The following is a 12,102-nucleotide window of genomic DNA, read 5'->3' on the forward strand; positions in this document are numbered from 1 at the left end:
TTCGCTGGTCTATTTTCCTCTCGCAGTACCGCTACGATATTTTGTATCGGTCCACTGCTAAGCACAGAAACGCCGATGCGTTGTCCCGTTTGCCTGTTGCTGAGGATAGAGCATTCGATTCTTCCGAACTTACTTGCATGTTCATTGATGCGGAAACCGATGACGTGGTCGAATCGTTTCCGATTGATTTTCGTCGTGTAGCTACTACCACAGCTTCTGACGTTGTCCTTGCTACCGTTTTGCGTTTTGTTGCTACGCAATGGCAGTTGTCAAAGTCACGGATCGAGGATCCGTTGGTTCGCCGATTTTTTGCTCATAAGGAGAGACTTTTTGTTCGACGTGGTGTTTTGCTGTTGCGTTCTGATAATGATCATTCCAGGGTCGTGGTCCCACGTTCGTTACAGTCCTCTGTCTTATGGCTTCTCCACCAAGGTCATTGGGGTATAGCGCGAACGAAACAACTTGCTTGTCAGCACTGTACTTGGTTCGGAATCAATGCTGCGATTACGAATATGTGCTCTTCTTGCATGGCGTGTGCCGAACAACATTCCGCACCACCGCGGAACTTCTTTGCATGGCCGAAAGCCACTTCCCCTTGGCAACGCTTACACATTGATTTTGCTGGTCCATTCTGGAATGCTAGATGGTTGGTTCTGGTTGATTCGTTCAGTAATTTTCCTTTTGTTGTCAAGATGCCTTCCACGATGTCATCTGCCACCATCCAAGCGTTATCTGCTATCTTTTGTATTGAAGGTCTTCCACAGACTATTGTTTCCGACAATGGCCCACAATTCATGTCTGCAGAATTTCAGTCATTCTGCAAGGCCAATGGTATTCAACATCTGACATCCGCGCCGTTTTCATCTCAGTCAAACGGTGCCGCTGAACGACTGGTCCGGACTTTCAAGTCACAGATGTTGAAGTTAAAAGAGTCGCATTCTTGGGAGGACGCGTTATTGCTCTTCTTGTCCTCGTATCGCTCTCAGCCCCGAGATGGTCGTTCGCCGGCTGAGTTGCTCCACGGTCGTCCTCATCGAACCTTGATGTCTTTGCTACATCTGCCGCATCAGGTTCCTGTGCAGCAGCAGCCACCTGCTTTTGCTCCAGGCGACGTTGTATACTATCGCAACTATCGTGGTTCACGGCGTTGGCTCGCAGGGCGCATTCTTCGCTGCCTCGGCCGCGCTATGTATCTGGTTTTGGGGGCCTCTGGTGAGGTGCGTCGGCATCTCAATCAGCTGCGCCTCTGTCGTCGCACGGGTTCTGCCGCTCCCCGTCTGCTTTCAGCGACGGTGCCGTCAGGTCAGCGCCCTGGGGACCCATCTACTGGCTTGCCTCATCCCCAGGTGTTACCGACGATGCCTTCCATTTTGCCCCAAGGCGACGCACCGCCGCCGGTCCTCCCGCCGGCGCCGCCCACAGTGGACGCTTCGCTGCAGCCGCCGGGCGCCTCCCTGGGTCACGTGCCGCCGATCGCTTCCCGTGACCAGCTGTCCTCCGACATGAAACTCTTGCCCGCTCCGGACCAGATGTTGTCTTCGCCCGTCGGGTACCCCGACGCGATGGAGGTCGACCCTTCGGCCCCTCCTGTATCTCTAAGGGCGCATACACCGCATGTTGGCGTGCACCCTGGACTAGGTTTTCAGGCATTTCCTAGCTCCCCGGGAGCGGGTGGCACAGCCTCGCCTGTTGTTAGGCTCCCCACCTCGTCGCATACGTCAACATGGGGTACTCCTCACAGCGGGCGGAAGCCTTATAACACAACCATGCGCCGATTTGCGGGGGAGGAATGTGGTGTCACCGCCAGACACCACACTTCCTAGGTGGTAGCCTTTAAATCGGCCGCGGTCCATTAGTATACGTCGGACCCGCGTGTCGTCACTGTCAGTGATCGCAGACCGAGCGCCGCCACACGGCAGGTCTAGAGAGACTTACTAGCACTCGCCCCAGTTGTACAGCCGACGTTCATAGCAGTGGTTCACTGACAAATCACGCTCTCATTTGCCGAGACGATAGTTAGCATAGCCTTCAGCTACGTCATTTGCTACGACCTAGCAAGGCGCCGTATTCAATTGATATTTATTATATAAAACATGTACCGTCAAGAGCGCTGTACACCAAATATGGATTAAAGTTAACTATTACATCATCTATGTACTTTATTTGCAATTCTCAAGACACTGTCCTGTTCCAGACCTCTCGCCAGTCTGCGTGTAATTAAACGCGTGCATTTCGGCCTCCTCTAGCAACACGGTGTTGGCTCTTCTGCCAACACTTCAATATCCATAGAAAAACATGCTGCAATTGTAGCACTTAGCCAAGCAGGTTTATCTATTAGCAAAAATTGTGAAACAGTGTAGTGTGTCTACAAGGGTAGTGCAATACACCCTTCACCCGAGAAGGCAACAGGTAGCAATAAGGACATACCACGACCGGAATGACCTCATAAAACAACTAAAAGTGATGATAAATATATCAGAACTACCAGTAAGAGAAACAGATTAAAAACAGCACCCCAAATTCGTGCATAATTGGTAGAAATGAACATGACAACAATATCTGTTGCAACAGTAAAAAGGAGACTGACAGAAGCCGGCTTGAAAGAATGTGTCACAGCAAGAAAACCCCTTCTAAGGCCCATAAATAAACAGAAGAGAATCGAATAGGCTAGAAAACAGTGTAATTGGACACTGGAAGAGTGTACGAAGGTGTTATTCACCGATAATCGAAGTTTGAGATTTCTGGAACCAGAAGAAGAATATTTGTTCACTGATTTGTAGGGGAAAGGGTAGCCCAGCAGTGTGCCCTACCTACAGTTAAACATGGTAGAGGTTCTATTGTGGTTTGGGGATGTTCTGCCGGAGATAGAATTGGCGACATTGTGAAAATAGAAGGATGTATGGATCAGAAGCAGTAGCACTGCACACTTCAGTATCATGCAATACAAAGTGGATTGTTCTTAATAGGAAAAGGGTTCACCTTAAAACAGGATAATGACCCAAAACATTGGTCGGCATGCTGTGCAAACTACACTGCATCAACAGAAAAACATAAAATACTGAATGATATGGTATGGCCGTCCCAAAGCCCAGATTTTAATCCATTGAAATGGTCTAGGATGAAGTGGACAGACATATCAGGGATGTTAATATAACCAGCAAGGGACATCTCTGGAATATTGTTACGGATGTGTGGAATCATATCGGTTCACAATACCTACAAAAACTGACTGACTACATGCTTCGAGTTTGTGAGGAGTATACTTTCATGAAAGTAAAATATCATGATTGTGATTGTATTATATATGTGGAAGTTACTATAATTATATTTTGTGAGATAATGTTTGATTTATGTTGTAAATCTGAAATACCGGGGTGTATTGAAATTAATGAGCACTAGTGTATGATTCAAGGGAGAGTTATCTCCTGCCATAATGGTTTGTTAGAGTATGATATGTAGATAAACTTATGAAGCTGACTAGATCCTGAAAAGCTGTCAGTGTGCGCTATTCCCAAAGTATTGAGACACAGAATTTGTGATGTCAGACAGATTGTTTCCTGACATGTAATGTTATTTTATGATAGAAAAAAATTACAAGCAGCAGGATCAAGAACAGGTACGTCCAAAAACCTCATAAATGTTTTATGTTCAATAGAGTCTATTATTTGTTATTTCATACCTCAAATGAGTGATAAAATCTTGTCTCTGAACAGATGAACATTCACTTTCGTGAATATTTCTTTCAAATAAGAATCTCTTTTTGTATAATTTGATATTAGAATACATCAATGGCTTATATCTTATTATGACAAATCCCTTAACTGCCTAATGGAAGTTGGCTTGATAGTTACAAGTAGGCCTACACAGAAACTAACCATGAATTTCAATTTTCATATACTATAGACAACAAGGAAATTTTATTTCTGTCATAAGAACTATTTCAAGTAAGAAAGTGGAACAAATAGTAATTTATTCATTACTTTCCAGAGGTCTGAATTTGTTAGCAAAATTTTCAATACAAGCTCAAAAACTGCAATACATATGTGAACATCACTATCAAAAATGTATTTGACCAGTAGCACACAACTGAATTATCAGATATGCAATTCATATAAAAGATAATTGTTTCATTGCATCTCTTGATTTTTAGCCCTGATGTGAATATTCTCAAGTGGTGATGTTAAATAACTGAAGAATTAACTAACAACTATGAAATTATTAAAAACCACTTTATGGTTATAGTGGATGCATTACAAATGTGTAAGTTACACTATGAACCAGGAGAAGTACACAGCTGGTCATGTGCAAAACTGAAACGAATTATACAAGGGAGTTCACAATATTAAGTTATCTCATCACTGCCTGTCTTCCTGTAAGTAACTCAGGATTATGGTTAAAGAACAGTATTGTGAGTGGGATTTTGTTTCATTTTTTTTATTCAGTCATAAATTCACTTAAGGCAAAATGTGTACTGGAGCAAGCAAACAGCAAAATTAAATCAGAAGTTTAGGAGAAAAGGTATAATAAATGAAACAGGATACAAGCATGTACTGCATTCTGGTTAATAATAATCAGGGGCAGACTGGCTACATGGATAGCTACCAGAAATAAATTAATACCAGCATATGGTAAATAAAGCTGAATCTCAAATTGTAAAAAAGACACCATGCTTTCAATTATGCATGACATACTACTCCACTACAATATGCTTTTCGGAAAGAATAATGTATTTTTCTCTGAAATTTGCATTATGCTGGCAGAAAGAGAGAATACACAGTAAAGCCAATCCACCTCTGAACAAGGAAATTTTACATCTGAAACCAATATATACTTACTTTAAATAAAACAGAAGATACTTATCTGCATAAAACCTGCACAAATAATTTTCTGTGTTTGATAGGAAAAAAAGATAAATTAAACAGTTCAAAGCAACTCCATACTTTACCTTTCCTACTGTATTAATTATACATGTCATGAATAACTGTCAACTTGGTTGGTAGGGGAGTTGCAGACTACAGTGCATGGTTCATAGCACAATAAATGTGAATACATATATTTCAAGTCTCTTGCCCTGCTAGTTTAGTTCCAATTAAATCCTCAAAAAGTCATGCTTTCTGCATATAATTATTGTTACAGTAATGAATTCAACCAGAGAAATAGTGCATTGAAGTGTAAAATGTAGTTTGAGAGTCCCAGTTGCTCTTAATGAGCATAAGTCTTTCGAGCCTATCTTGTAAGAGGATTAAGCACCAATGTGAAATATATGTAAAACTTAAGAAGCTTATTCCATATCAGTTATAAAGTTACATAAAGAAGTGAGTAATTTATAATTTTAGTTATATGGAGGACCATGTTTCTAAAATCCCTTTTTATGTTTAATGTATTCCAAACCGCAATTATAAAAAATGCACCTGGAAGTATATGTGATTTTTGCGTGCATCTGATGAAAAGTAACAAATCTGAACATTTACAAATTCATTTAAAATGTTCTCTATAAGATAAAACTACTTCATCAGTGAGAAACAGTAATCCTTAGAAGGCTGATACAAATCCATTTTCCAAACTATAGCATATTCAGTCCTTCACCTGCTCTTAATGTGAGTAGTGGACTAGTTCCAACAATTATATGTTTTAATGAGAAATTTAAAGGTCCTTTTTTTTGCAGAAAAAGTTAATAAAGCATACTGGACACTTACTTTTCTCTCTCCTCGAGCTCCACTGGATTATTGTCTATAAATTAAAGGTAAAAACATATGTTAGTTAGCTTGCTTGTTAATGAGTTAACAATCATTGAGCACTAGCAATTGATGCTACTTGATATTCTTGAGATTGTCATGTGAGGTCATTCGCTGTCCTGTAGAAATTCGCTTATTTATTGCCACAACCACATGCATGCAAGAGCACCCACAGCTTAGTAACCCTGTGATAGAAAAAGAGACAAAAAGGAAGCACGCATAATGTTTTTCCTTTTTTGTTTTGTAGTAAATTTTAGTATGGAGACATTTCGTGTGAGAAATTATACGAGGCCACAACAAATAGAACTAAAAACAAAATAAAAGACACACACACACACACACACACACACACACACACACACACACAAACATAAGAAATCTCTCATTCTAAACAGTAAGTGAGGAAGAATTGATACTTCTTTGCATGAAGTGAGGAAGCTGCATATTGACATTAATACCATGACTCTATTCAGAACCCTTTTAAGTTTTGGTGCTACTGTACATGCATCTTTTATTCTTCCAAACCTTGATCTGGAAGTGTGTAGGAAATGATAAAACAAGATCCATCAATATGCCCAATGTAACATTTAAGAGGAAATACATTTTTAAAGAAATATATGTCACATAGATTCTGACAATATGTGAGAGCAGATAGTTAATGAAGAGTTACCAAATGAAGACAAAACTTATACTAAATATGTTTAATGCTCAAAATAATTAGCAGCTGTATGTTGGCAGAATACATTAATAGGATAAAATTATGCATGGCACAGAATATTTGTAACAAGCTGCCCTATACATTCACTAATAATGTGTGAAACTGTGTGGCACAGGCTTGTATCATTTTCTGGATTCATTCACCAATGTTACATCATCCCAATATCAATATTTGGCAGTACCAATGACAATAACACTGAACTGCAAGACATTCATAGCCAGAACTGTCATACTTATTAAAATGTTCTGGGTTATTATGTCATGGTTAAGTGAATTCCTTGAAGAAACCCCAGGTATTGTGCGCATCTGCCAAGGACATCTTCGAGGTGTTGTAGCTTGTACAACTGTATGAGTCATACCTGGCTTGCTACTGACTACAGTAAAAGTTAATACCTATGTGATCCCATGCAGGGTGTGTTACCATATGTTTTCAAAACTTGAGCACAACTTGCTATTGTTGGTTGCTGTTATTTGCTACTGCCATTGTCTTCTGCTGCAGGGCAACAGCAATAGCAGTAGACAGCAACTGAGAAGGGAAACAGCCTTTTACCGCAGTAAATAGCGAGCCATGGTATGAAATGAACACTCACAGAAGGAACAATCCCATTGGAGACATCTTCCACAGATGGGGACAAACTATTGGATTTCCCTAGGATATCATTCAACCATCGAATAATGGCCCAGAATATTTTGATAAGTCTAATAACACTGAAGCCAATGATTTTCAAAGGAAATAACACATACTGTCAAGGCAGCTTAAGCAAAATTTGTAGTTCCTAGCTCCACTGCTGATGTTAATATAAACTAATGCTGCAACACAAAACAGGGAGGGCATATGTCTGGGAATCATGATTGCCTTTCCTGATATTTTGGCTGATAACTTTCCACTAACTCTCTTGAAAAGGACAAAAGGCTCACAGTCAAGATATTGCAAGAGGAACACACGATGTCTCAGAGGAATCTCCAAAAAATGATGGAATGTCTTATTCACAAATGAAACTTCTAGAATCACAAGGTGGTAACTGATTCAAATTCTGGCGTTGGAAATAAATTTCAGTGCCAGTATTTGGTTGACAAACAGGGAGGTATGGGAAGAAGTACAGTTTCAACATTGCCACACTGTGTGTCAAAGTCCTTGCTTAAATTCAAAACAAGACATGGTATTTCATGATACAAAAGCACATGATGGTGATGATGGCCGTATGTGCATCTAATGGGAACATGAAGTTAGGCTGCCCTGTTGTTGTTACTTGACAGCAGGCTATTTTCTGATATCATGCTTGACCCTCCCCCTTCTCTTATTGGCAACAACACGAACATGACACTACAATGTGCACACTCTCACCTCTATGACATATACAGTTACTTTTATGGCACAATGCCCACAGTTTGTGAAGTTAATGTATCAATGTGGACGAGGAACAAGATACCTTTCGTATATGGTGACTGAACACAAACCTCAGGTGAAGGGAGGGAGAGCTCAAATTTAAAGCTCATCACGAGAGATCATGAGCTCAAACTGTACAATGATAATGGAAGGAAATAAGCATAAACTTCACTAATTTCATGTAAATTTATGTGAACTTTAGCATATGTGGAGCAGCAGTTTAAGTTTTGTTTACATCAATTTGTCTACTTGGTGATGTCAGTGTACTGATTTTTATCAGTTTTATTGAAATCTCTTGATTGCAATGACTGTTTTTATTTTTCAACCAGTTTTTTTTGTTTCAGCCATCTTCAAATCTTTTTTTATAGTAACTATAACTGGGACTGGACAATTTATATCTGTTGATCAGCATTGTATGTGCTGTGAACAACACTAATCAACAGATATTGATTGATATGTTGCAGATGTGATGACTGCAGAACAGATCTGAAGATGACATGTTAAGAGTGGAAACCCACTGCAAAATAAAAGTAATCACTATCCTCATGACAGTTCAACAACAAAGACACGAGGAAAGGTAGCCCCTCACATGAATTAATGTTTGCTTTTCCAACCCTAGAATTTCCATACCTATTCAATAAGCATGGTGTATGAAATTAAGAAAATGATCACTGTTTACCATAATAGGAAAGATGTCAAACTTCAACAAGATACTAAAATAAATGATCAACAGGAGTTGGATAAAAATAAGAGAAAGCCAAGTTTCTCTCTGACATCTTTGAATATGCGTAGTTATAATCCTTAAATATACTAAGAAATTAAGCGAAGGTCATGAAGCAGCTTTAACTACACAAGACTATCTTAGAAACATTATCTGGCCAGTATAGGGTACCAAATGATTGCAAAAGATGACCCATCAGCAGTGTAATAGTAAGTTCCAAATAATGCACGACTTCATGGACAGTGTTCTCTTCTTTGCATTATGTAGTTATTAGAATTATCCTAAACAACACTTATCATGAAGAAAGTACCTAATAAGTGATAATGAAACACTATGTGGAACAATTTATCTCTCAGAAGCAGTGTGTGTTTAAAACGATACATTAGGTACAGAAAATGCAATTAAGATGTATCAGGGCTGCGAAGATGAGGGAGTAAATTTACCTAAATTAAGAGAGAAAAGCTCACCAGTTTCTGGTGTACTATCTATGTTGAAACAGTTTTACTCTGCTCCATTATTTATACTGCATCCTTTCATATGTTGCATATTCTTTTGTCGCCCCACAAGTACTACATTTAACATTGCTCATTATGTCAATAATAGTATGGCCTAAGGCCAATCCAGAGGAATAATTAGTCACTTTGCAATTATTATTATTATTATATGCACATTCAGTCACCGTACCTTGTAGTTTCCAGCATCAAGGAGAACCTTCATGGTCATGGAACAAGTCAAGCAATATTTTTGTAGAGAAAACCTATTACTGCAAATTCCTTCTGCGGGATTAAAATTCAGAATGAAAGGACATCAATCATAAGATTCACTGATGACATTGCTATCTTTAGTGAAGGTGAAGAAGAATTACAGGATCTATTGAATGGAACGAACAGTCTAATGGGTACAGAATACAGATTGAGAGTAAATCAAAGAAAGATATAAGTAATGAGAAGTAGCAGATATAAGAACAGTGAAACACTTTTTTTTAACATCAGAATTGGGGATCATGAAGACGATGAGGTCAAAGAATTCTGCTATCTAGGCATCAAAATAACAGATGATAAATAGAGCAAAGAGGACATAGACAGTAGATTAGCATTGGTAAAAAAGACATTCCTGCTCAAGAGAAATCTACTGGTAACAAACACAGGCCTTCATTTGAGGAAGAAATTTCTAAAAATGTACATTTGGTGGGCAGCATTGTGTGGGAGTGAAACATGGACTGTGGGAAAACTGGAACAGAAGAGAATCGAAGCATTTGGGATGTGATGCTACTAAAGAATGTTGAAAAGTAAGTGAACTGATAAAGCAAGGAATGAGGAGGTTCTCTGCAGAATCAGTGAGGAAAGAAATATGTGGAAAACACTGACAAGAAGAGACAGGGTGATAGGACACCTGTTAAAAGATGAGAGAATAACTTCCATGATACTAGAGGGAGCTGTAGAGAGAGAGAATAAAAGCTGTAATGGAACACAGAGATTGGAATACAGCCAGCAAATACTTGAGGACATAGATTACAAGTGGAAAAACATTGAACTAACTCATAGGTACTGACTTTACTTTGTTTATACTTATACTACATGGAAGACTGTTTTAGTGGAAAAACTTCAGAATTTAAACAATATGTAGAGAGAGCAGCTGTAAAGGAGCTCTTATTTTAGATTTTATACAGGGAGAGGATTCAAATGCCTTGGGTACTGAAATAGATGTTGAAGTCACTGGTATTGCAGAGGACAATACATGCAACAACTGTATGATCAAATTTGCATATTCCCACGGTTTGGCAGTGACAATTCATATGAGCAGACACCTGGTTAGTTGTCATATGCATGTACAATGCAGCACAGCTGACATATAATGTGGCCATTTATACTTGTGATCTGTGACTGGAGTGTAAATACTACAGTTGGAGTTAATGATGGGTGGATACATGGGACACATACTGTACCTAGCTCACTGACTGGGGCATAACCCTTAGAGTGAAAGACTGACAGCATGGGTGGTGTAGAGATGGACTAGGGTTGTGTGTGGGTGGTGGGGCAATGGACTACTGCTCTGATGGACAAAGGTAAATTCTGGGTAGCATACATCTCATCTCAGTGCATAAAATGATGTAGTTGAAGCCCTGATGCAGGATGTGGTTTTTCAAGGCTTGAGTGATGTCACACAATAATGTTAGTACTGATTGGTAGTTGCCTCACAACAGCAACAGGTTTGTTGCTCTCATGGGAAGGGGTAGTGTAGGACATTAGTTTCTGGTCTAGCTGGGTAAAATATTATGTTTTAGCAAAGACTCTGGCAATGTTATCAGCATATTTTGGTAACTTGTCCTCATTGCAGATGCAATATCCAAGGGTATGAAGAGTATAAGAAAGGTGCTTTTTGATGTGAAATGGATCACAGCTGTCAAAAACAGAGGTACTGTTTGTGGCTGCTGTGTCTGACATAGACACAAACATTTTTATGAAGCCATTATAGAGATGGAAATCAACATCTAGTTAGAATGGATAAGGGGGACCAGGTGAAGAAGATCTGCAGTAGATGCTGCAGTATTGGAGGAAACAGCAGAGGCTGTCTTTGCCATGGGTCCAGATCATAAAGATGTGATCAAAGCATAAGTAACAGTCAAAGGGCCTAAGATGCTGAACAGATAGAAAATATTAGTCTAAGGAGTGCATTATCATGTTAGCATGTGAAGGTGCAATGCAAGAACCCATTACAGCTCTGAGATTTTTTTGTTGCCATAAAAGGAGTAAACATCGACGGTCAAGCTGTGACTGATCAAAAATATTAGGAAGAAGGTAATGGGTTTAGCATCAGGGATTGCTGGGAAAGATACAGTTTCATTCCAGCAAGACTATGGACATATAAGATGCTGGTGTACAGGGACATAGCCTCCACAGTGTCAAATAAGAAGTGATAGGACAAGAACTATGAAAAGGCTGCAAAGAAAATGATAAGTTTCTTGGTTGTGTATCAGGGTATTGTGGATAATTGGTTGATTATGACGGTAAATCAGTACAGAGGGTCTTCCTGTGAGAGCAATCTAACCAGTTACAATGGGAAGTCTTGTGGGAAATCAGTGAAGTTGCATTTGGGAGCAGGTAAAAGGTGGGTTTACAGTGCATTGCCAATATGAGAATGCTGAGGGATTCAGATATCATGCTTTGGGATGGGCATTATGTTTTGGAAGGCTGTTGAATATCATGTTGGGCTTCTGAGATGGGTTTGCAGTGGCAAGCTTACAATCAGAGGAGCCGGAATCCTGTTGGAGATCCTCAGACACAAAGTGATCTTGGTTGACAAATACAGTGGGGGAGTACTTGTAAACAGAAAGAATGATAAGGTCTGAATTAGTTACTGGGTAATGAATAGTTGACCGTTCCCTAATCCAAATGTTTGACTGACTGGGAAGGGATTTGGTGACAGAGAGTGAAGGAACATTGGAACTGAGGAACTCTTGCAGGATTAGCAAGTGTCACCAGGATAAGTGCCGAATAAATACAAGGGCTCAAGTAAAGGAAAATCAATGACAAGTCCAACAT

General features: G+C 39.6%; 1 protein-coding gene across 11 annotated transcripts in view; it reads right to left on the reverse strand.

Moving 5' to 3' along the window:
• The window catches only part of LOC126262390 (hemicentin-1), a 1,144,740-nt gene that overhangs the window by 89,438 nt on the left and 1,043,200 nt on the right, over positions 1 to 12,102 (reverse strand). For all 11 annotated transcript variants that reach the window (XR_007546725.1, XR_007546724.1, XR_007546726.1 and 8 more), the window contains exon 15: positions 5,697 to 5,730. Coding sequence is in view for 5 of the 11 variants with exons in the window: in XM_049958994.1 (XP_049814951.1) it covers positions 5,697 to 5,730 (34 nt within the window). In the remaining 6 variants the exon portion in view is untranslated. The remainder of the gene's footprint in view (positions 1 to 5,696; positions 5,731 to 12,102) is intronic.

The sequence above is a fragment of the Schistocerca nitens genome, chromosome 6 (genome assembly GCF_023898315.1).
Source record: "Schistocerca nitens isolate TAMUIC-IGC-003100 chromosome 6, iqSchNite1.1, whole genome shotgun sequence".
NCBI lineage: Eukaryota > Metazoa > Arthropoda > Insecta > Orthoptera > Acrididae > Schistocerca > Schistocerca nitens.